This window comes from Lycorma delicatula, chromosome 4 (assembly GCF_047948215.1).
Source record: "Lycorma delicatula isolate Av1 chromosome 4, ASM4794821v1, whole genome shotgun sequence".
Lineage (NCBI taxonomy): Eukaryota > Metazoa > Arthropoda > Insecta > Hemiptera > Fulgoridae > Lycorma > Lycorma delicatula.
This window is the reverse complement of record NC_134458.1, coordinates 18,898,850-18,926,072: the sequence shown is the minus strand read 5'-3', so window position 1 is coordinate 18,926,072 and position 27,223 is coordinate 18,898,850. Positions and strand designations below refer to the sequence as shown.

General features: G+C 35.8%; 1 protein-coding gene across 3 annotated transcripts in view; it reads left to right on the top strand.

Annotated features, from left to right (window-relative positions):
* unc-119 (unc-119 lipid binding chaperone) overlaps nt 1-27,223 on the top strand; it is a 67,959-nt gene that overhangs the window by 22,584 nt on the left and 18,152 nt on the right. The window contains exons 1-4 of one of the 3 annotated variants that reach the window (XM_075362434.1): nt 1,655-2,120; nt 8,831-8,914; nt 13,963-14,079; nt 21,378-21,510. In XM_075362434.1, coding sequence (XP_075218549.1) covers nt 2,042-2,120; nt 8,831-8,914; nt 13,963-14,079; nt 21,378-21,510 — 413 coding nt within the window. In that variant the 5' untranslated portion in view covers nt 1,655-2,041. Of the gene's footprint in view, nt 1-1,638; nt 2,121-8,830; nt 8,915-13,962; nt 14,080-21,377; nt 21,511-27,223 lie in introns of those variants that run through there. The other 2 variants (XM_075362435.1, XM_075362436.1) reach the window with 2 other exon arrangements.

The following is a 27,223-nucleotide window of genomic DNA, read 5'->3' as shown; positions in this document are numbered from 1 at the left end:
TGGCTCTTTTTCACAAATTGTACATGACATGTGGTAAGTTAAGTGAGAAATCTACCACTCTTGACAGAATGATGCTTGTTAGTAGACGCATGCTTAGATTTTGTTAAAGTGCCTGTTTACAGAATTTTACATGTAGCTATAGTTAAGAACTAATAGAAATTAATCAAAATGCAAAAACAGTATGTTGAGAATTTAGAGAAACTTAGTGAAGGAGTATTCTTAACAATTTAAAAAAAAATGAAGCCATGCACTAAGCTTTATTGAGGTATTAAAAAATAACCTAATTTTTTGTTTATTCATTAGGACATCAGATTTGGAAAGTTTTAATTTAGAAAATAGAATGTCATTAGGAAGTGTTAGATACTGATGCCTATTAATAGCATCATGAAATTGTAAATATACCAGTGCAAGGTTTTCTGTATATTAAATTTTAAATATATGCACTGGCTCTTTGCTTAGACATTGCTGAATGTTCTCTTCAGAAAAAAATTGATAATACTGGGCTAAGCCAAAGGGTTTCAAATTTTCAGTTGCCAGAACTAAATGTTTGGAGGCTAAAAATACTTATGTCTCGCTTAACTGTCAGAAATTACTGATTTATTCACACATTTGTAAGCCTATATTTTGATGAAAAGATGGCATGAACGAAGCGTATAAAAAAATTAAAAACGCAGTGCCTTAACATTTTAGACATATTTCGAGTTCTGAGTAGCAATAAGACTGATACCAATCGAAATCGAGCCCCAGTACGAGGCTTGGTTAGATTATAACGTTTCTCTTCAGCTTGGCCAACAGTGTTAGGCATTAGATTCCATCTTGCCACAAATTCTGTTCCAAGAATTTCAGTTTAGAGCGGCGAATCTTGTTTTGAGGTCCCGTTAAAACACAATCGCATCATCCTTTGTACAACTTTTTTAAAAACGGACTTCGTGACCGTTCTGATGCACTTAATCGAAGAACAGCTCCAATTGATTTTCGAGGCCAATTTTATTTAGTCTTCAACTACTCTATGTTTATCAAAGCAACTTTCTTCCATGTTAAATTTCTGAAGTGCACTTTTACCTTCATATAATTTTTTTCAAAGCTTCTGTTATTTCAAAGTAATATTAAGAGATGGATAAATTTTTAACATTAATTTACTTTATAATGGAATCTTTTTCCTTCAAAAGAATCTTTTGGAGTTAATGAATAGCAAACCTACTCATTCCTAATGTGATATATGTACCGATCAGAATAAAATATTTATTTATTTAATCTTTAGACAAAGGTAACTGTTGTAAGCCTTATTTTCGGCTATTGTCTTATCACGGTGGAAGTCCGTAACTTTTTTTGTCTCTGTACGTTGATACACCTTTTCTTCATGGAATATTCCTTTTTCTTTTTATTATTCTGTTGGAAATGTTGGAATGTCGTTGTTGGAAATGTTTTGAAACATTTACAAGATTCAAGGGCCAAGTTGGCTTTTGTACTTAACATTTTTAAAACATCATCTTTTACAGTAAATTTTTTTGAAGCAATTTGATTGTAAAAATTAAAATAAGTTTAAAAAAATTATGAACTAATATTCTGTTAATGTTATTTATTATGATGAGTGTTTAACGTATTTAGTTCAGGTTAAAACCAGTAGTACCGCTTGTACATACAGCATGATTGTTGTAATCAGCTTCTCTAGCAACCAGTGAAATTATCGATTGTAGTATTCCGTTGCGGTTTCCTTTTTTCTGATCATAAAACCTTGCAAAATAATATACAAAGTACCAGTATACGCCAAAATTAAAAAAGTGCATATCATTTCCTTAAAAAATAAATTATTTATTATTGACATTAATTGTTTATAGAATTGAAATAGTATTAGTGTTTCTCAATTTGTATATAATTTGACGTATCTGGCGGCAGCACTGCTACATGACATTTGCTTCGGGGGTTTGTTTATTATAAATGTTTCAAGACTTAGTCGTAACTTCTCTGAAATTGTTTCTTCACGTGATGATGAAATTAGTGCTTTCTGTTTAATTTGTTATTTATTTCAAGATTATTCAAAATGAGTGTCATATTATCGAGTGTGAGTCGAAATGAGAAGGATTCTATGGGTATGCAAATGAAGGCACCAAAGAATTTAGGTAGGTGATTTTTTGTTGTTTTGTTTTTCTACGATCGAAGAAGATACCAAGATATATATATATATATATACATAGACTCACACACCCATATATGTATTTTATCCAGTATTTGTATTAATTTATTAATAATTCTAACTATTCTTTCTTTCTGTGCTTTATCATTTAGCTAATTTAGTTTTATTCTGTGGCAGAAGAGTTTTTTTGCGCCCTGTTAATCCTGAAATATTATCAAGAAGTATGGGCCGTTACAATCATTGATAGACGTACTGTTACTGTGTTTTGACTTATATTTTAAAGTTCTTGCAGATATTTACGTAATTTTTTTGCTCCGTCGCCGCCAACACCATTCTCTGTTCTTTCAGTTGATTCATGATTATTTCCTTGAATCTGTAAAAGTTTGGAAGTATTCTTTGCTTTTTTCTTAGACTTATTGTTCAAGGTTGATTTTTTGTTATTTTTTATAACTCTAGCATCTAAATTATAAGTATTAATTAATTTTTAACAAGTTAGACCATCACAAGTGGAAAACTTTATTCAAAGTTGTGAGGTGTGTAATTCAGTGATTTGAGTGCATATGTGCCTTATTTTTTAATGTAATTAATTGCAAGTGAGTCTCAAATGTTCAGAAAATTCGTCATTATATAAGATACAAAGACCAACTAGAATTTGGTTTTCTTAGCGTTTATGCTTTATGCGTTACTAATTCTTATTTTATAAGAAAGATCTAATGGTAAATATTGTATGATAAAAGTTTATCTAATATTGATTGTAGTATTTACAGTGATTTTATATACTGTCCAAAATATCCACGTATAGTAGTGTTTCTTAGCTGTAGACTTGCAAAAGAAAATTTGTTTAATGCTGTAAGTGGTTGGTTGCTCTCATATGAGATCTTTTGGTGACCTTTATTTATAGTGACTCTTCCATAACATTTAAACCAGTTTACATTATGAATTTTACTTGTTTTTAATTTTCTTCTTCTTTCTATTCCCATCACTAAACATTGTAATATAATTTACAACATTGTATTTCTTTGAAAAGATTTTGGTGTATTTCATCCTTGATGTGATTTTTTTTAAAAGCAATATTTTTGCACTATGCATTGCTGATTACATTCTACATTACTCTACATATTGTAAAGAATCTTGTGTAGATATTTTTTGTTAAGTCATGTTATGTTGAAGTTTTCTAAAACATTCTTGGTATACTGAATGTATATTATAAGCTTTAAATTTTGTACCCACTTAGGATTTGTTAGCATGTTTTATGGTGATTGATGTTTGACTGGCTCTAATTCTGAACAATTACTTGATCAACTTTAGTTTTGTTCATACCACATTAGATATACTTAGGATTAGAAAAACACAAAATCTAAATGTTTGGACAGCGGGTGACCTGTGCAAGGTTAAAGTCTGTGTTGCATTATCAGTACTGACTTTTTCAGACCTGTTCAGATACTAATCCGTTCTATTGAGATAAGTTAAGGTTAGAATTAGAATTAAGTTAAGGTTAAAGTTTTAGGAGAGAGGAATAAACCATAAAATAACCTTAATAGTCATCAGAATCAGCCATGAAAAATGATTGACAGCACTCTTCATTAGGTGGTATTCTTCATACAGTTGACTAATAGCATAGAACATGTGATGTAGTCTCCCTCTGTAGCGACTATATTTCCATTTAAATATAAATTTGGACCAATTTCCTTTGGTATGGTGTTAAGTATCGCCATACCTTGGTAATTTAGGTGGTTAAGTATTAGTCCATTGACCATAACCATAATGATCCCGTAACTTTGAAAATACTTTAAAAGTTATTGGATCATTAACATATTTTACATATTAAAAATATAAGCATCATTGGTTATAATTATAGATATTACTTAACCTATGCTTGCTAACCTTGACTAATTAAGTAATGTTTTGATTATGTAAGTAATAAATAATTGCTGTAATTACTGAATTTATTATTTTTAAATACTTAAAACATTACTGTGTTAATTAGTCAAGCTTAGCAAATGTGGTTTAAGTTTGGTTAAATTATACTTATAAAATAAATAAATATAAATGGTTATGTCAGGTGATATTAACAATAACCCAAAAGTTTACAATTTTTTTGTCAACGGGCTAATATATAAGTACTGTAATTTATTCCTAACCTCTCTACAAGACTCCAACCTTAACTCTAACCTCCCTCCACAGAATGGATTAGCATCTGAACAGGTTAGCACCTCACAAAACTAATTGACTAAATTGACAACCCTAATTGACTAGAGTAATGATAATGTGACACAGTTTGACCTCACACAGGTCACCCGCTATCCAAACCTGCTTTGTGACATTTAGATTTTGTGTTTTTCTGATGTTACACGTATCTACTATTGTGTATTGATGTATGAAAAAAATTGAAGTCAATCAAGTAATTACTCAGAATTTCTAATGATTGGAACAGTTCTTTACTTTATTTTTTGTTTAACTGAATCTTTTACATTTAGTCATATGTGCCCTTGAGTAATGTTTTATACAGAGATTATGTAAATAATGAGATGCAAAGTTTGAAAAATGAGCCGTTTTTGTGGGTTTTTAATAGATTCATTTATGCTTTGTATTCTTATCTCTATGTGAACTTTTAGGTGATTGTGATCTTTCCATTCTTCCTGTAAAGCTTGTTTTATTTTGTAAATATTGTATTATTTTGTAAATATGTTATATTTTGTAAATGGAATTTTTAAACATGTTTATCTAAACTTGTTTATACTGGGCTGATATAGTTTTCCTTTTCCTTATCTTTGAGAAGATGCTTAGTGTTATTTAACTTCATTGATTATCTGACTGTGAGATTAAGAGTAGTTGAGATAATGGCTGCTCAATGTTGATGTAAGTTTATTTTATTTTTATTAGAAACCATAACCAAACAAATTTTAAGCATGATGTTCTAACATGGGACATAAAACTCCCAAGATTGGCACAGTTGTTCTAGTAGAGAATTATCAGCTTCTTATTAGGGAAAATGAGAAGAAAATGGAGTAGTTTCCTATAGGCTTTGTTAGTAAGCTGAACACTATTATTCTTCATCGTTCTAAGCCCACCAAAATGCAGAAGATAGCCTAATAATGTGCAATTGTAGTATAGATAATAAGGGCTATACTGTTTTTTACTTTTTGTGCTGTTACTTTGAGAAATAGATTATGCAATTAGGTTAAATTGCATATTAAAGTAAATATATTACATTATTTAAAGTAAAATTTAGTTAAAAAACAATTATTTTATTTGCATGAGTATTGAGATTTTTAATTTGTTTGTTGATGCAATTGTATGTTGGGCATAGGATGTTAAATTAGGCCACTTGCCATAAATCACTTGTATATTTATTTATTTAAAAAAAAAAAGAAAGTTGTACAAAAGTGTTGAATTTCATTGTTGATGAAGGACTGAAAAGTTTTAAATTTTCTAAAAGAAGGTAATTTGTTTTTCTATTCTAAAATTTTTGATTTTATACATGTAGTTTATGTACCCAAGGAGGATTGAAAGAAAATTGTGAATGTGTAAAAATTTATTTTCAGAAATGTGTTGAAGTTTTTGTTTTCTTTTTACTGTTAAATGATTTTCATATATATATATATATATATATATATATATATATATGCGCGTGCGCGCGTATGTGAATGCACATAAAAATTTACTGGCTTTAACCAGTAAATTTTTAGCATGATTATTAAATAGTTAAGGAAGTCTTAAATATTAATAAAATTCAGTATGATTTAATGGGTTGTAAAGTTGGTTTTAAATTCAATTACATTTAAGTTATCGTATTTTTACTTACGTGCCAGCTATTAGCTATAATGTTAGTAATATCTCAGTTATATTACAGGAGTTTGTTTGTTTATGTTATATCTGAAATAGTAATGCATCCAAACTGTTCATAAACTATATCAACTTTCTGATGACTGGGAAGGGGGGAGTTCAATGGCACTAAAATCATGAGTAGAGAAATTTAAAATTGACTAGATTTTTAACTTGAGAATGGAGAGCCCTTGGCCAATAATAAAATCAGCCTATCCTACAGTAAGGCAATGCAGTAAGGCTAGGTACTTTCACTGGGCTAGCGGATAGGAATTCCACCAACAAACTGATTAATAAAATACGACTCATATTATATTAATAGAGGTCAGAGAATAACAATAGAGGTCCTGTTGATGGTACTCTGCTCCCTGAACGATTTTGTGTGGCCCTCCATTTACAACTTATTAAATTATAATTAGGTAAATACAATTAAATAAAATTACTTGTTAATTACATTATATTTACAGAAGAGCTATATTTAAAAAAAAATTGTTTATCTAATATAATAAGTAATTTATCAACTGTATCAAAATACAGAGTTTATCTAAATTAGTTATAAAAAGTGACTTCTAATAATGAAAAAGTAAGTAACTACAAAAATATTTGATACAATACTCAATACAGTATATCTTCAAATCTCATTTATAAATATTCAATATGGTTGGCTACCTTTTATTGTTTTTGTTATCCTGTGCTGCAGCTTGTCAACATTTCCTGGAAATAAAGGAACAAGCACTGTCTTTAATGTAACCCCACACAGAGAAGTCCATTGGAGTTAAATTAGGTGACCGCGGTGGCCAGATAATTGTTCCACCATATCCAATCCAAGTTGGCACTTTGCTATTGAGACATGCGACAACTGCATGATGATAATGTGATGGCGCACCATCTTGCTGGAAAATGAATTCTGTGCCCATATCCTGTTGTAATTGTGGTATTAAATAATATTCAAGCATGTCCATGTACGATATGCCAGTTACAGTTGACAGCAGAAAAGAAAGGACTGAAAAATTTTGTGATAGCTTGCAGCACATAAAACATTTACCTTAGGCGAGTCTTGTATATGTTCGATTGTGTAACATGGATTTCTCTCATGCCATATCCAAACATTATGTCAATTCACTTTACCACTGGTATGAATGGCTGCTTTGTTACTGAACACAATTTTTCTTCAATCTCAATTTTATTTAACATGTTTACACAAAACTCAGTTCGTTTTTCTTTATCATCTTCATTCAAAGCTCGTATCAGTTGTAATTTGTAGGGTTAAAATGACAATCAATTATGTAATACCCTCCGTACTGTAAGCCTAGGAATATTCAATTCTAAGCTGGTGCATCCTGTTGATTTACCTGGACTATGAATGAATGTCTGCCTCGCTTGTTTAGTTGCCGCTTCAGAAACTGAAGGTCTACTCTGATGTGGGATCCTGTGCGGTACACATCCTGTATTAATGAAACAATTGCACCGAGCAATAACAGATCGTCTTTAAAGTAGTTGCTTGTGATATTTAGTCATGAATTGTCTCTGAACGGTAGTAGCCAATTTAGATTCAGGAAACCACAAACAACACCGAGCACATTTTAAGCTGGTATACGACTCCGTGATGACTGATGGAATTACTTATTCTTGTATGCCGCCTAGTGAGAACATTGGGAACTAACGATGTTAGGTGGGAATGAAACTTGAAGATGTACTGTATTCAGTGATACATCAAACAATTCTATAAGTTATTTACTTTTTTCATTATTAAAGGTTGCTTTTGTATATAACTAAGTTAGAAATATTCTGGATATTGATTTATAATTTGTTAAAATTAAAATGTTTATTGTATTTATAGTAAGTTTTCAGAACCTTGTTTAATTTGTCTATATTCCTGACACAAAATAGTATCTTCTAGTAATTAATAATAATATAACTGTGAATACTAAACTTATGATTTTTACATTTCTCTGAAGATACTTTTTTAGTAGTTATTTACTGTTATTTCACCAGATAATTGTATTAAATTATTTCTAAATGTGTTTTTCTGTTTTACATATATTTAAATGTTTACATATTTATGCCTAATTCACAACATAAGCTCAAAGCTTGTGCATGGAAATATGAAATGGTGATTTTGTAGGTTATGAAAATGTTTTACCTGACTGGGATTTAAACTCAGGACCTCCAGGATAAAAGACTGAGATGGTGTTACTCTGCTGTAGAGGTTGACAGAGTGGTATTATTTTTACTAATACATTTATTAGTACCAATATTAATGATTAATATTGTTTTTATGAATTTTTGTGTAAGCTTTACTTTTTCTTTGATCATAAAATTTATTGCTGTACATATTTAATTACTGTTATTGTAATAACTTTTTAACAATAATGAGTGTACTACTTTATCTAAATCTGTACTTACACCTGTTGTTTTAGTGACATTACATTTGTAAAATAAATTAAACATTAAATATTATTACTCTTTGTATGGTCACTGTGTTTTATTAATTTTTATAATTAATAAATAGATCCTTATTGTATGTCCTGTAACTTATTTTTCTGTATTATTTGGAGTGAAAAAGAAAAAAATATATACTATCATAAGACCATTCAATAGTACCTTCATGCATTTCTGGTGGATCCATCATCACAGGCATATGTTTTAAAATAAACATAAAAAATTAATATAAAAGAGGATAGTGTTTCTTTTTAGTTAGATAAATTAAAAAGCTTTAAATTATATAATTTTTTATTTAATTGTGTGTATGTGTGTGTGTTCATGCATATGCATTTGTAAAGTGATAATGTACATTAATTAAATAACACTTGAAATTCCTTATTAAGTAAATTTTTTATATTTATTTAGTTATAATTATTTGTGTTTTAGCTAACACAATAACTGAAGAGATGTTATTAAAGAAAAGTGTTGTGACTCCAGAAGACATTTTAAAGTTGCCTTGCATTACTGAAAGTAAGTAATTGTTCTTGTGTATTTTAATAGCAAGTTATCTATGGATAAAATCATTTTAAAGATAAAAACAGATTTCCATTTAATATAAATGTCAAAAACCTTAGACTTAAATCTGTGTATTTCTTTAAAAAGGAAAAATATAGGTAAATTTTTTTAATGAGCCGATAGATAAGTATTAAAATAAAATAATATTACTTATTATCTAAAAATAATTTTATAAGTTCTTTAGAAAATAAATATTTTATTCGGCATAAAATGCTAAGGTTTTGGAGGTATTTTGAACCGTGGTCTATTTGAGCATGTAATTTAATTCAAATTTTGTAATTATGTATATAAAAACATAACAAATAAACACATACCTATGTAACCTAATTACTATAACCGTCATAAATCAACTCATTTTTGATAAGGTAACACTCAGTTTTTATCATATTGTTTCCTTTCTCCCATTTTATGATCTCCATCCTTTAATCTTATGTACAATTTTTCTTTATTTGTCATTAAAGATTCTATTTTCCCTGTTGAATGGAGGCTCTGCATAAAATGATGCATGGTTTTTTGATAGAACTAATAAGAAACTATTAAAAAAGTTGCTTCTTGCAACTGAGATAGTCAAGAGTTGGTTTCTTTGAGAGAAATGATGGTTATTATACAGAGTGATTCAAAACTCCTGGAAGCTGGTTCTATGGCAAAAAATAGGAAAAACGTTCACATAAACATAGGCCTGAAAACACTTTCTTAGCAAGTTACAGCTAGTGAAAGATTTTGCCTGAATTTTGTTTCCCCAGGGAAATGACTCCTGAAATTCTGGGAAGGTAAATTAAGGGTTGAATTTAGTTGTCTCTTATGGTTTTTGACCTGAAAATATTAAAAAATGGATCCCTGAACTGTACTACCATTAATTTTTAAAGATATCTGGTGTAAAACACAAAAATTGGGGGTAAATAATAACATATTTTTAGGTTTAACGTAAGAAAACTTTGTTAAATGGTTAATTAAGTTGTATTTTTTTCAATTAGAAATGTAAAAAATTTAATTCTGAAAGTATTCATGTAAATTACTTAAGAAAAAATTGAATACAGGATATTGAAATTTAACTTCATTAAAAAACAAAACGGACAGAATTATGGAAAAAATTTTAGCAACATGAAATAACTAATCTTGCGCATAGTTTGGAAATAACAGTTGATCATTTATTTACTACTTTTTATCAGAATGTTTTCACAGGTTGGCAATATCAGCTGATCAAGAATTAACTTTTTGAAACAGTGTTTGAATAATCGTGATGGTGGTTTTTGTATTGTATTAAGGTATCTGTGAGATTCTGTGTACAATTGAGAAAATAGTTTTTACAAAATTTAATGAAATTTTTTATTAAAATATAATGGGAGACACGCATTTATGCATTCATTTGAAGAGTATATGGACATGATATTAATTTAAGTAAAGTAAACGAGAATGGTGTGGCTGCAGTTCAAGAATATCATAATACTTTTTCACATCAAAGAGCAAAACATTTGAAGCTGTGGAGAGATGACTTAGAGAAACCGGCAGTTTTAAACCAAAACGAGTAGATACTGGTCATCAACGAAGTGTGAGAAACCATAATAATTAATAAGCAATAATAAATGTTATACAATTATCGTCAACTACAAGCACCAAACAGGTATCACAGCATTTAAATATTTCCCAGTCAAGCTTATGGGAGTCTCTTCAGAAGGCACAGTTGTATCTGTTCCATGCAACATGGGTACAAGACTTATTACCACAAGATCATAATAAACAGAAGATATTCTGATGATGATTAGCTAGAAAATGGGTACAAAATCGCATATCCTTCGTCATATTCTGGTAACTGATGAATCACGCTTCTCAAGAAATGGAATAATAAATTTTTGTAACACCTATATTTGGGCTAATGAAAACCCACATGAGACTGCAACAAGACATTTACAGCATACGTTTTTACTTAATGAATAGTTTGGTGTTCTAGATGATAATTTGATTGTTCCATTTTTCTTACCAAGGATGCTTACAGAAGAAGCGTACTTAAACTTTTTGGAAACAAACCTGCCTTCCCTCTTGGAAGGTATTTCTTATTAAAACAGATTAGAGATGTGGTTCATACATGACGGGACACCTCATTTTTCTAATGTCTCATTCTTCTAAAAGATCATTTAGATAATACATATGGTAGACAATGGATTAGTCAAAATGATCGAGTGAAATGGCCAACATGATCTGACCTCACGCCATCAGACATTTTTCAATTTGCCATCAGACATTTTTTAATGGGGTTGGATGAAGTCAATTTTTTATTCAAAATGAATTAACACCCAAGAGGAACTAAGGAATCGCATAATTGAAACCGCAGAAACTATTAAGAATACTCCTAATGTTATGAGACATGATAAAAAAGAATGGATTCATCACGCGAAATCTTGTATTGAACAAAATGGGGGCCACTTCAAGCAACTTTGAACGTAATTACTAACGCCTTCACTAATTTTTAATGTCATTTTCCCTTGTTTTCAAAGTTAAATTATATTTTATGTTCAAAGCTGTTTCCAACGTATGGACAAAATTAGTTATTTCATGCTGATGTTTTTTCACAATTCATTCTGTTTTGTTTTTTAAAAATGTAATTTACATAATATTTTCAGAATTAAATTTTCTACATTTCTAATTGAAAAAAATACCACTTAATTAACCATTTAACAAAGTTTTCTTACGTTAAACCCAAAAACATGTTATTTTTACCCCCAATTTTTGTTACAGTTCTGGAACCCATTTTTTTTAACATTTTCAGATCAAAAACTATAAGAAACAACTAAACTCGCCATTTAATTTACCTTCTCAGAATTATTATAAATATATATATAATATTAAAAACAGCTTACCAATATATTATTAGATTTCCTTAAACATTTTTGGCCAGTCTGCCATCTTCAGGAGGAATTTATAATAATTTAGAATTAAAATGTATAAAAAATATAAAATTCACAAGATAAAATTAGAGACATAACAATTGATCATCATAAGATAAAAATTTGTAAATGTTGAAGTCATTAGTTAAATTAAAATTATTACGTCTGTTTTGTGTTACCATTGTTATCTACACTCTTACTATAACAGTTGACACTTACAAAATGGATGTAATTATTTTAATTACTTATGACTAACATTTACAAATTTTTTTCTTATGATGATCAGTTGTTATGTCTCTAATTTTATCTTGTGAATTTTATATTTTTTTATGTATTTTAATTATAAATTATAAATTCCTCCTGAAAATGGCAGAATAGCCGAAAATGTTTGAGGAAATCAAATAATATATTGGTAAGCTGGTTTTAATATTATATTTATAATAATTATATTTTATCAACAGTGTCATGTTTGAAAAGCTTCTCAGAATTTCAGGAAGCCTTCATTTCCCCAGGGGAACTGAAATCTGGGTGAAATCTTTCGCTAGCCATAACTCTCTTAACAAAAGCGTTTTCGAGCCTATGTCTATATGAACTTTTTTCCTATTTCTAGTTATAGAATCAGCTCCTGAGAGATAGCTATATAGTTTCTAATCACTCTGTGTAGCCAGCTTCTTAGATAAACAAAGTAAGACAGTCACTGGCTGGCATTGAATACCATCTGTATTTTGGTCGATTTTACATGCTTATGTGGAAAGTACAATCAGCTCTAAAGAAGATTATGAGAACCACCTCACTCTTCATTTTAGGTAAACCTTGCTGATTTTTTTTTTAGAAATACTATGATATTTTGTAGGTAAATTACAAGTAGTTTACCACTACAAGGTTATGGCATCTAATATATAAGTATTCTGTTCAACCATTGCACTTAATCATCCCTCTATATGTTTAATTTCTTTCTAAATTTGGTGCCATTATTTGTCTCCTTTACTGTGATCACATGATCTTCAAATTCTAGTTCCTGATTTCATGAGACAATGTCCTTTCTATTTATTTTCTTGTTTAGAAGTAAGAAGTAATTTTTTAAATTTTAATTAAATATTCTTCTCAGCAAGATATATTAGTGCTTTATATTTCTGACACATTTCTAATATTTTTTTTTTAAAGTACCAAACTTACTACATCCAAGGGTTTTGATCGTACCAGATGTCTGAGGATCATAGACTCTCTCTATCAAGCTGATTTGTATTCATGCCTGTGTCCAACTTTGTAAATACCTTTCAGACATTTCTTTTTTTTTTTCCAAAATACTTTTTTTAAGCTTCATTCTTACTTTTCTGTTCTTCCCTAATGTATCAAACCTGTTGCACAGTTTTCTTGTTCCACTATTTCTTCCATATGTTTACTCTTTTATTTTTAAAATACTGTCCACTCACTTTTATGTTTCATAACTTTGATGCATATATTTTTTTATTCTCTCAAGCAAAATTTGCTTTACTTTTTTAATGAAAATACCTGTTTCTATTTGTTCAATTTTAAATTTAGTGGTTGTCTCCAAACATTTTCTTTTTTTCTTAAATGAGTTGTTTTTTTAAGTAAATTAAAAAAAACTCCAATTTTAGACCAAACATTCAAAAACATTTGGCTGATTGTAACTGAAGAATTTTACAACAGAATTCCTTCAAATTTAAAGGGTTGATTGACATAGCTCTTCAAATAAATTGCCAAATTTCAGTCTTGATTTTTATATTTCCTGTTTTTTTTTTGCATTTTTATGAAGTTCTGTGGACTTTGAAATTATATGTTGTGGAAACGTGTGATACAGTTTAATCAGTTCATTATAACTTCAGTGTAACAAATAAAATATACGTATTAACTTACTGTTAAGATTAGAGGATCATTGTAAATTAAATGTTTATGGCTGAAATTGTGGTCTATTTTATGAGCTATTTCACCTAATTTCTAACTTCACAGAAGTTCTGTGTGTATTACTACGGTTACTGTGTTACCGTAGATGTTGTGTGATGATATAGCAACTTGGTTTTGACTGATTATTTCATTTATGGTTTTTGTTTTAATTCATCAGATAAAATTCAGGATGTTGTCTGTGGTTCTTGTTTTCAGATTATTTATGTTCTCCTGATGCAAATATTTATGATATTGACTTTGTGAGATTCAAAATAAGGGATTTAGAGACCGGTACAGTGTTGTTTGAAATCGCAAAACCTAGCATTCCTCCTGGTAAGTGTTAAAACTTATTCTCATAGTCTATTACTTCCTTGTATGAAGTAAAGGAAGTATTGTGGTCACAAAAAATTTTGGTCTCCAGATTCTAATGGAAATATCCATTTTGACCATCCCTGAATCCATTTTGACAAGTTTCAGCGTGACATCTGTACGTATGTATGTATCTCATGTAACTCAAAAACGATTAGCTGTAAGATGTTGAAATTTTGGATTTAGGACTGTAGTAACATCTAGTTGTGCACCTCGCCTTTTGATTGCAATCAACTCAACTAAAAGTGCCCAAAAAAGACCAAAATCCCAAAAAACTTTGATTTTGTACTTTTTCTTAACTGCAGTAATAAGCACTCATTGAGAGCTTTTCAACGATATATCATATAAATGGTACTTATTTTCACCGGTTCCAGAGTTATAGCCAAATAAGATTATAATTAATGAAATGTTTGGATCTTAGGGGAAGGCACAATCAGTTCAAATCAGACTTCATTGTCTTTTTTTTTAACTTTAAATATATTGATTTATTAATAATTATTAACCTCTCTGTGAAAAAAAAATTACGATGAATAATAATTCAATAATAACAGAAAAAAAGAAAAATATCAAATGTTTTTAACAAAATAAAATTTTATGTACTTTTCTTTAAAAAAAAAAAAAATGTGTAAATGTAATTTAATAGGCGTACAAGGAAGTCATGTGCTGTCCACATCAAATTGTTTTTTCATATTATTGTTTTAATTTTTGTATGAGTTTTAGGGTTTTGGTATTTAAATATGAAGTGCGTACTCGAGGACGTTTTTAATGCAGTTGAATTCAAAGTAAATTTTTTGAATATTTTCAGATAACATATCTTCTCTATTTGGTTTGTGGTGAAAGCTGCAGAATAACGGGACATACAATCTTAGATTATCCTCTGAATCTGATATTTTCCTTACCATCAGTAGTTAGTGATGATAAAACAGTATAGTCCTTAGTCTTGATCCTAACCATCTTACTGATTGTGTTTTGTTATCAATTTTGAGTTTCTCTTGTTACTTTGGCTAGTTTTCCATAGTATCTGTTGTAGATAGTGATAACTTACCAAATAATACATACCTTCAAACTTACATATTATGATGTTTAATATATAATATTTAAATATTACAACACATACATATTTTGTTTAATTTAAATAGTGTATTGAACATAACCTTATCACACATTCTGAAAAAAAAAAGAAAGTTTGTTCTCAGTAGGCCAACTGCCATAAGCCTTGAAATATTTTATCGTGTACGTTAGTGTATGCATATACCACCACTGCTATAGCAGCTTGCAAAAATAAGAGTTTAGCATTTTTTATGAGCTTCAAGCTCTTCCTTTTCATTTCAGATTCCCATATTGACTGGTCTGTGAGTATGAATTAATTGTAGGGATTGAAACCACAAAACACAGTTTTGGTGATGTTTGGATTTTACTCAGGTTTATAATCGATTGTGTGAATTTCATACCGAGAATGTTTTTTCTATGCTTTTGTATGATATCCACAAATCTCTTATGGCAGTATCTTGGTTGATGCTCTTGTAAATCTTATTTAAAAGAGTTATTGCAGTTGTGTGTAAAACAACATTTAGGTAACTAAGACATTTTTCATGGATGTGCTGCTAAGCAACTATTGTCATGAATTAAATCTGATTTTATATTTTGGTTTAAAAATCCAATTCATCAATCTTAACAGTCAAGTTCAATCGTATGAAGTAATGGGATTTTCTTTAAAGAGTCTGAGCATACCTCTTAGAAATAGTTTTTTGTTCATTTATGTTTAGCGTTCAAGCTCTGGTTCAGTTTGTCTTCGCATGCATAAGTTGTGATATAGCATTTAGGACATGAATAAATAGTTTTACTGCCCTTGGGCTTTATACCTTTTTTAAAATTGTCTGGTTCTGTATTACATTATATTACACCTCCATCTACCATTTTTGATCGGAAGTTGAAAATTCATTTATTGTTACAATATCATTTACAGTCATACCTTGCCTTCACTGTTTTATTGTTCACAAATGTAGGTAATCACAGAGTTTTTTTAATTTTAGATTTGTGTATTTTATTTATATACATTACAGTGCAGTAAACATAAACATGATTAAAATTCAAGACTTAGAAACCCTTCAAACAGAATTATTTTGATTAGCCGTGTGTATTTAATGATTGAAATGTACCACAGAATTTTCAGCATGTAACAATAAAAATTATACTTTATCCCTCTCAATTCAACATGTGTAACAGGAAGTGCTGTTCACTGTGCTGCTGATTTTTAGAAGTAAATGCCTCTCTGGGAGCTTTCAAATAAGATTTAAAAATTTGTAGTACATTGATAAAAGTCTAACAATGACTTTCAGGATGTAAATCCTGAAAAATGGCAACCTTTCAGGATGAAAGGTTGTCTTTTTTTGGCAGAAATTTGCTTAGCCAATTATACAAACATTTTTTATTTGTTGTTATATCTTAAGTACTTGCATTATCTTATCTTATAATGTAGATATAAGATATGATTTAGTTTTAAAAGATTCATACATATTTGTATAAAGGAAATAATAAGTTTTAAGTAGAACAGCTGCAGCCTCAAATATGTGTACATAATCTATTAATATATGTTAGATTTTTCCCTTCGCTAAACTCTTACAGAAAAAGATTTTCTTTTTGGAAAACCATTTTCATTTATGTGTTTGGGTTTTTTTTTACAATGACTATTTTATAAATAAAAATTTCCTTAATGAGCCAGAGACAATTCCTCTACAGTGCAACCATGTTCTGTCAATATTGGTATTTTTAATTTATTCTAATTTAAAATGTCTACTTGATTAGTTCTGTGTGAGTGAATGAACACTTTGGTGGTATTTATGTTACCATCATTGTAATTGAAATATCCTGATTGAGATGTGACACCATTGACATAATATTTAACAAGTGAAGGAGTGGAATGTAACAGTTTTCAATCAGCAATGGGAGCTAACCCTAAAGAGTGATGGGTGAAATCTCTTGCTCAGTGGAACTATCTATCATGCAGTTTATGTTCAGTGTTATATAATATCCAGAATAGATGACTGGTTGGTGCAAAAATGTATATAAATAGTACATATACTAATAGTGCATATTGGAGAGTTTAAGGCAGTGGTTATTCAAAATCCAGCTCATTCTTGTAACAGTCAGTTTGCTTCTTAAAAGATTTCAGATAAAGGTGTTTGATAATTCTACACTATTTCACCCATGTAAAATTACATTTATATTCTTAAACTTATTGATATAAAGATGTGTGATTAAAATTCTGGGCTCAGTTTAATAAAATTCTCTGAATATTAAAACTGAATTTTTTAAATAGACTAATTGTGTCAGATGTTGCACATTTTTATCTTTGTTCTTTGTGAACAAACGAAGTTTACATTATTAGAATAACAAAAACTCATTGCTATTGCACAAAAAACTGCTGTACTATGGAAAACTTTCTGTATGATGTAATTTATAGTATACACATTTTTGTTTATTTTTGCATTGTAGGAGGGAAAATTTGCCGTTAGACTCCCAGCAGCCCATAGCGCTGGGTGTGTGGGGTTTCCTGCATAAGGCAGACACCCACTGAAACCCCCCTCCCATGGCATGATGGCAGAACCACCTACACATTATCACCACGCATGCCTATAGGTACTCCAGGTGTGGTCGTTCTGGAAGGGCTTCCAGCATCCCCTCGGTGGCACCCAGCAGTGACAGTCCTGGTAGACCCCTGCTGCCACCCCTGAGGGTTGGCCTTCCACCCCCCGCTTTGGGACTGCACACTACTCTATTCTCTTCCTTCTTCTTGTAATTTCACCGAGAGAACTCTTTTGAACCATCTCAAGCACTTGTCCCAACCTGCACATAAGCTGATCATACTTTCCATCACCTTCTCAGGTGAAACTGCCCTATCAAAGGGTTGCTCCAAAGCCCATCTTGGACATCTAAGAAAACTGTGTTCTATATCGTCCTCATCATCACAGTAGCAACAGAGGTGAGCCAAGCCTGCCTTTGGCATGGAGGTAGACCTTGAATGATCCATGACCTGTAAGCCATTGGATCGTCCAAAAGTCAACCCCTCCATGTCTCCTCTCGATCCAGGTCTTTATCTACAGTATCAACCTGAAGGTCCATCTACCAGTAACTGTGTCGGACCAAATCTCTTGCCATTTTTTGATTAACTCTCTTCTGGCAGCGGCGTCTCTACCCTCATAACTTTCTAGACGTTCAATTGCCAACAGGTTCACCAGAGGCATTCCCGTTATCACCAGCACTGCCTCCAGCGACACTGATCCGTACGCCTGCACCACCCGAGTGCAAGTTGTTGATAGACACTATTAATCTTATATCAATTACACTTAATTTTAAGGGTTTCACACCACACATGGTGCTGCATACATGATTGCAGAGGTCACCATAGTCGCAGTAATCTTTCTTTTGGAGGCTCTAGGACCTTTAACATTCTTCATGAGTCTGGCAACTGCTGAAGTCAATCTCTCAACCTTTTGACACATCTTCGTTACGTTTGCTGTAAACCCCCTCATCTCATCGAGCCAGACACCAAGGAATTTGGCTCTCCTCAGGAGGGGTCACTTCTGTGCCCAACAGTTTAACTGAAAATCTTGGCATCCATCTCCTACCCGTCATCAGCAAAATTTCGTTTTTATGCATAGATACTTCCAAGACCTCACGTCTGCACAGCCACTGCATCAAATCTACCAGTACATTGTTTGCTAAGGCTTTCATCTCTCTGACCGACCTCACTGTGACCCCCTTAGCAAAGCTGTCCGTATGTGCCACAAAGTGCACTCCCGCAGGGAGCCTCCTGTCCAGAGCAAGTTGACGTAGACCACGTTCTACAAGAGGGGGCCCAACCCCTGGGGGCCCCCCTCTCCATGGTCATAATGATCTCCGTGCTTTCTTCTGAAGAGATCTGCTCCTTACCTGTCAAGAATTCTTGGACCATCCTTATCAGGTAGGGAGCCACCTTTTTTATCAGCTGATGGCTGATTATTTATTCCCAATTCACAGTATTAAATGCGTTTTTTAAGTCTACTAATATTACCAGCAGAATCTTACTCGTATGTCGAGTACCTGATGCCACCTCATTCACCATTCCCATCACTTTCTTGATTGCATCAGAGGTGGATCTCTTTTTACAAAATCCATACTGTTTATTCGACCAACCTCCTCATCATTCCAATCCACCTCCAGACCTCTTGCCAATAGGGCCTCAAAGACCTTCCCTAATGTATTTGTAAGGGCAATGGGTCTGAATTTTCCCTCTTCCTTTAGGATTAACACCAGATGTGCTGACTTTCAACTTCCAGGTATTTTCTTGTATTGAACTGCAACTGATTGAAAGAGTCTAAAAACAACAGTGGGAACGTTTCTGCAAAAACCTTAAGTACTTCCACCAAGATGCCGTCCAGGCTGGGACTTTTCCGCGGTGTAAGCCTTGAAATTGCATGTTCTAACTCCTCGCATGTTAACGGAAGTGTCTCCTCTACCACCATCTCTCTGCGCCGCCAATTCATGTCTGCAGGAAAAAGCCCACTCAGAACACCCCTCAGTTTATCTCCAGGTAGCCTGGGTAGTGTTCTCCCAAATTTGCCTCTCATTATTTTGTAGCTCTCGCCAAACATACTCTCGTCCAATTCTCGCAGAGCTCAGCTCATTTTGCTCTCTTTGAGCTAATGATCACTCTCTTTAGTTCTTTCCTGGCCAGTTTTAACCTCTGAGTTGCATCTTCAATCCCCGGTGAGGCCTCACATTTTCGTTTCTTAGTCAAACACCAACGGAGCTTGTTACACTTCACTTCTTCTGGAATTCTTCGACTGGAGACCACCAGTAGACAGGTCTATGCTTCTTATACTTGTCTCACCCTCTCAGGATCTCTCTACAGGTGTTGAGGATGACCTTGTGCAGTCCTTCCTGCTCCAGTTTGTTATATCCATCCAATCTCCTCTCAAACACCTCGTAATCTCGGCACCAACAGTGGTTCCAGCTACCACGGGAGCACCCTACTGGCCCGAGAGACTTGAGAACCCCAACGACCACTTCAACGCATCTGTGGTCGTGAGCATCTTCTCCTCCAGCAGTTTCCATTCAACCTTGCGACCACATGACCCACTAACAAATTTCAAGTCAAGGGTGTGACCAGGTCTTGTTCTATGAAAAAACGTGGACCCACCAAATTCATTCATGCATATCAGCCCCAGGGCGGGCTGCCATCTCTTCCACTAAGTACTTTTTCTTCTCTTTTTTTGTTATCAATGTTGTAGAGAAATACTATTTATATACCCCCCCACAAGTGAGAGTATCAGACTCGCACGGGTTTGGCCAGATGCTGTTATTAAGAGCCTTTGTGTGCCCGCACCCTACTGACTAAAACTCCTATTTTACCGTTCCTCTCTGGAGAATCTGAGTCGGTTCAACAATTAAGTATTACACAACCACCGAGGTGCCTTGAGCTTGGGAGGTCAAGAGTCCCCGTACCTCATCACCATCACCTATTCGTGCAAGCGAAGACAAACAATGGCTCCGCAGAGGGCTGTTCTTTACCCCTTTGTTTCTCGGTCAATTCTTTACCTGATGTCGCAGGACTTTTGCATCAATTCTTGTACCAGATCTTTAGTGCCTTTTATGTCTTTTCTGATCTAATCTTTTGTCTTTTCTGCCTTTTATTTCTTATCACCATTCCTAATTCTTCAGTATTTTCCCATTTTAGCATGTTCAAATAGTAGAATTTATTTGAAGCTGGCTCAGTTGCTTTTCTTTTATCTACTGAGCCATGTGCTATTATTGTTCATACCAACATACTTTGCCTGAATGTATAATGAACAATACATTATTTTCAACAGTATTATTTTGAACAATACATTATTCTCAATAATTTTTTCATTTATCTCTTTTCTTTAGCCAGTCATATTTTAGTCTTTCACAATTCTGCTAATTTAAGATATTAATAAAAGTTTTTTTAGTTCAGAAGTTTTCACAAAGATAATTACACATATTTTTGAAACTACAATCTACATTTAACTTGACTTCCTTGCAAATTACAAACAATTTAAAGTGAGCTCATTTGGCTCTTTGCTGAAAATACATTATTATGCAGATCAGTATTTTATTGTTTTACATTTTACTTAAGTTATCATTATAGGATGAACAGTAGTTGTCTGTATCTGGTGTTTCCAGTATTACATTCATTACCAGTAAATAGATTTTAATATATTTGAATTTTTCATTTCATTTGAATATTTAATGTTCTTTAGGACCAGATGAAACAGCTTCTGTAGCTACAGAACATGATGGTGAAAATGATGAGATTCCTGATCCCAATGCAGGCCGATTTGTACGCTACCAATTTACTCCTCAGTTTCTAAAACTGAAGACTGTCGGTGCTACGTAAGTTGTAGTGTGGTAGTTTGCTTAATGTTAAACTCACATTCTGTTTTTATTTTTATCAAAATATTAAATATTGAAATTTTTGTGGCTTATTCTGTGTTTTGTTTTTATTTTTGTATTTTTTAGTTAATCGTTTATATTGTCAATTTATAGAATATATTATAAATAATTTAAAAATAGTATCTACTATAATATTTTATTTATTACCAGTATTAATAAATGATCCATCAAGTACAGTAATTAAATTGAATTTGCCAATTGAGAGATGTCTTTTAATCCTCTGATCATTTTTGATCTTGATTTTTGCTATATCTTAAAGGGTGGCCAGGAAGTCACCATGCCTCCTAAAGTTAGAACTAAAGATTTGTAATGAGTTACAAATGAAAAATGCTATATAATAATGAATTATTTTATTTACTCACTTGATACATAGTATTAATTTTAATGTCCAGTGGGTCTGTCTGTTTGCACTCATTGCATGCACAATTCAATATGTCACCACATCCTCTGTGACATGCGATGGAGCATTTCTGATGTTATGTTACAGATGGCGTCCCTCACAGCATCACACAATTCTTCATTTGTGGTGTAGCAACATGCACAGATACGTGTGCCTTGATAATTCCCCATAATGAATTGTCTGGTGGTGAATGAATTGTGGTGAGATCAGGACTTCGTGGTGGCCATGATAACGGAGCTGTTGATGCTGGAGTACTGCGGCCAATCCAACGTCCTGGAAATTTTTCATTCAGAAATGGGCGGACTGATAGAGAAAACATGCAGGTGCTCCATCCTGCTGCAACTGTACTCATTCTATGAGATCCTTCTCTGGAAGCTCTGATATTAACCATACCTCCAACATCTCTAAATAAGTTTGTGCATTCACTGGCTTGTCAAAAAAATAAGAATCAAACAAATGAGCTGTCATTCCAGCTCATATTATTATTTGCGGTAGATTTCTTTCTGACCCTAAGGATAATAATATTTTGTAATAGTATTCTAGTAATAAGGATTTTCTTTTGCCCAAAATAACACATTCTTGGCACACGAACTGCGATAGATTGCACATTCGTCAGTAATAAAAAGCATTTTTCCACAGTGCACTGCAGTGGGGAATTTTTCTAATAAAGCCTTCTTTTTTTTTTTTACCTTCTTAAACACCCCCAACATCCCCGGCCTCTGCCGTTAGGCTATGCGCAGGAATGTTGGAGTGTTGTGGCAGTCGACTGCCCCCCTGTCTTGTTTTTTCTGTGGCGTCCCATCGAGGTCCTCTCAGCTTCATCAAGATGCAGTAGCCCTCCCTTCTGGACGACCACTACATCCCTCCACTGAGAAACTGCCGCGTCCCCCCTCTCACACCTGAGGGTCCCAAATGCATCATCGGAGTACCCCGACTAACCTTCATTCTTGCATATGAAGGAGCCAAAGTGTCCTCTGCATCCAGGCTGCCTCCCTAGCCCTGCACGGTGACCACGATTCATCCCCTGTTTTTTTTTCACACCCATCAGCAGGACACAACACAAGTAATAAAACAAACTCACTACTACTCCGCGGTCACACTACAGTAAAATAAAATTCAGTAACACAATAACTTCCCGCTGCTGCGGCAGCTCTCGTTGCAGTCAGCCACCACTATCACGTTGGCTGCGATTGCACTCCTCAACCAGCAGTGAAACACAAAACAACTCAATGAAATGAAATAAAATATAGTAAAATAAAATAAAACACAATCAGGACAATAGCGAAGATTCCTCCTTCCGCAATCCGCGGGCACGTTCTCTGTGAGTGCCCTTGTAGCCGTTAGCAAGAACGGAAACACAATCAATAAAATAAAATAATACCACATTCATAACAATACAAGGAAAATACATAATAAATGAAACTCACACTTCGTGTTGCCTCTTCGGCGGTGCCTCTTCTGACCGTGGGCCTCCTGCACACAGTTGGAGCAATCATGCTTGTCATCTCGAGCCGGCCGTAGAGTACCAACCACAGTGACAATGAATTCACAATACAATACAACACAAAAGATAAAATACATAATAGAAAAAACACACAGTAAACTCGCTAGGGACATTGCTGCTTACCCGCGCCTAGAAGTCTTCTCCCCACTCTCTTCCATGTTCCTCCTTCGTCTTCAGGATGCTAGCCACCGTGCTCTGTACCGCCTTTCATTCTCTCTTCTCTTTCAGCATGTGAGCTACAGTTGTTTCTGGAGTGAGGCCATCTGTGCCATGCCTACGCCGGATCACAGCCCACCTTTCGCACTCGTAAAAGGTGGGCTCCGGCGTATCATCCTGGCCGCAGTAGAAGCACCTCGGTGCCACCTTCTCTTGAACCGATGTAGGTAGACCACGAACTCCCCGTGTCCAGACAGAAACTGCGTGAGGAAGTAATTTACCTCCCCATGCCTCCGCCTGACCCACGGTCCCAAGTCCGGGATCAGTCTCCTGGTCCATGCTCCAGCCGCAGCTGTTCTCCACGTCTCCTGCCAGTTGACCATCAGCTGCCTCCGGGCTTCCGCCTTCGGCGTCCCTTCGTATATGGAGACCAACTGCGTGGCCTGCAGCTCGATGGGAGGCACCCCTGCAATGACTGCCACTGCGCATCCCGATACGGTGCGATACGCCGATGTTATGCGTATCGCCGCTCTTCTGGTAAGGGAGGCTAGCATCCGTACGTTCTTCTTCCTCGAAAGTACTTCCTTCCAGGTCGGGACCGCGTACAGCAAGACGGAGGAAACCACTGAAAGGATCAGCCGTCGCTTGCTCGCCCGTTGTCCGCTCTTGCCCATTAGTTTTTGTAGAGCGTCTTGTACCTGCACGGCCCTCTTCGTGACCTCTCTGAGGTGGGTGTTAAACAGCCCATTCTTGTCAATCCACACGCCCAGGTACTTAGCGCAACCGGACGTGTGGACCCGTACGTCGTCCACCATGAAGGACATTCCCCTCAGTCTTCTTCTGCCGGTGATCGGGACAGCCGCCGTCTTGTGCGGTGCCAGTCGTAGTCCTCTCTCCCCCAGCCATCTACTGACAACTGCCACCGCCAAGTTTGCCTTGTCTTCCACCTCCTCCTCCGTCCGTCCCGACACCATCAGCGCGAGGTCATCTGCGTACGCGACCGACTGGCATCCTTCCGGGAGTTCTTCCCGCAGAAGGCCGTCGTACGCGGTATTCCAAAGAAGAGGCCCAAGCACTGACCCCTGCGGAACGCCTCCAAACATGTAGAAGTCATCTTCTCCTTCCTCTGTGCGTACCCGCAGAGATCTCTCATGCAGGTAGTCATTTATTACAGCGAGCAAGTAGCCGCTGATCCCTCTCTCCCGGAGTATTTCCATGATCACTCCCCATGGCACGCTGTTGAATGCATTCCTGATGTCTAGGAGAATGATCAATGGGATCTTCCTTCGTCGTCACGTGCTCACCGACTGGACTCTGGCCCACTCTAGCACCCGTCGTACGGCGTCGACGGTCGATCTTCCCCGAACGAAGCCATACTGATCAGGGGAAAGACCTCCGCCCGCCTCAATCTCCGACCGCAGTCTTTGAGCGATCAGTCTCTCGTACAGCTTTCCCATCGTGTTGATGAGGCAGATCGGCCGGTATTTCCCGGTTTCTTCGGCTCCCGGTTTCGGGAGGGGGACCAACCTGGCCTCCTTCCAACAGCCGGGAAAACTCCCCGTGGACAATGTCCCATTGAACATGTCTAGCAGCGTCCACGGGGGCCTATCCACCAACACCTTCACGATGGACCCAGGGATGTTATCTGGGCCCGGGCTTTTCCGTAGGCTCATCTTCTTGGACGCCCACTGTAGTTCTTCTACAGTGAAGCGCCTTTGTTGATCACCATCTATCGGTTCCCATTCCTCCTCTTCGACGTGGAAGAGCTCCGTTATCGCTGCGAGAGACTGTTCCCTTGTCAATGGAGTCAGGCGCCTACCATACTTCTTGGTGACGATCTGGTAGGCCCTGTCCCACGGATCCAGGTCCTCCACGAGGTGTTGCCAAGCCTCTGGTTTGGCAGCCTTAGTGGCTCTACAAAGGCTTCGCACCGCGTGGAACACCTCCGTTTCCTTCTGTAGGCGCTCAGAGTCCCTCCGTCGTGCGCGCTGCATCCTCCGCCTTGCTGTTTTGGCTTCTCCACGCAGTCTTGCAATGTCCCTGTTCCACCAGTAAACAGCCAGTCTTCCAGGCTGTGGTCGTTGTTTGACACATTCTCTCTGTAGGATGGCCATGAACCCATCGGGGGTGTGAACACGCCTACGGGCCACCTCGGCCGCCGTCTGATCCGCTACCGTCGCGGCTTGCTGTTCCGACGGCCTCCAGATAGGGTCCTGTTCTGCTATGCCCCTTCGGCCTCCTTGTATCTCAAAGATTATGGCTTTGTGGTCGCTGGGAAAATCGTCTTCTACTACCTGCCAGCACACTATCCTTCTTGCCACCCTATCCGAGGCCGCCGTCAGATCCAACACTGATCCATCACCCCTTGCGTCGTATGTAGGCATCCTGGGCGTGTTCACGACCACCAGCCCCGCGGCCACCAGCATTGTAGCTAGGGTGTAGCCTCTCCGCGTGGACCGGCGCGCTCCGAGCTCAGTGCATTCGGAGTTGAAGTCCCCGGTCAACAGTACCGGGAACCCTGCCCTCCGTATGCATTCCTCCAGGTCTCCGCCAAATTCTTCATGTCTATCTATTCCACTGTTGGAAGAGATGTATCCATTGATCACCGTGAGTTGATCGATGTCCACAGCCACGAACCCTCTACCTCTAACTACCTTCGTGACTGCGAACCTCCCGGTGACGTTCCGGATAGCAGCATCGCCATCCAGGTCAACATACCAGTGGCCTGAGTTAACCAGCCGCTGGTTGGGTTCCACAACCAGCAGCAGTAGGTCGTATCCCCCAACCAACGCTGCTACCCATGCCAGGTCATGGGCAGCCACGGCTCTGTTTGCGTTGAGCTGTAAACACTTCATTTCTGAAGGTGTTTACAGTCCCTGTTGCCCATTCGCTCCACAACGCACGCATTTGGTGGGTTCCCGGCATTCTGCCCTCTTGTGTCCTGTCGCCCCGCAGTTGTAGCAACAGGCTCTCCTATCTGGGCCCGTACAGTGTGCCGCAACGTGGCCCGTCTCCCAACATCGGAAGCAGTTGATGTCGGGTCTGCGTATTTCCGCTCGACACGATTGCCACCCTACAAGGAGCCTCCCGGTGGACGTCAACCACTTCGCCTCTTCCCACGGCAGCACCACAGTGGCATTCTGCGTCTGGCCATATGCTTGGCGAACCGACGTGATCCTGGCAGACGTCTTTCCCGCCAGTGCGCGTTGTACCGCCGCCATCACTTCCATGGCTTCATGGTCGGGTGGTGGGTCACTTCCGTGTCTTCACTCACCTCCCTCCTGCGCTTCCATGCCCTGAGCTTGCCCAAAACCGTCCATTGCCTCCTCCTCTGACTGGTCGGTAGAGGAAGTCAGCGGGGGGCGCAGTGAGCGCAACGTCTTCCTTGACCGTCGGAAGGCCCTCTCCTCCTCTGTCGTTGCTGCGCTACACCCCGCATCGCCGGCAACCATCAGCACTTGCTCCATATCATCTGCTCGCTCCATCAGCACCGGTTGGTACGGGGACATCGGACTTTTTCTTCCATGTTCATTGGGCCATTTCGGCCTAACTTTCAAATCCTTTTTCATGCGGTCTTGCATTGTCGGTATATA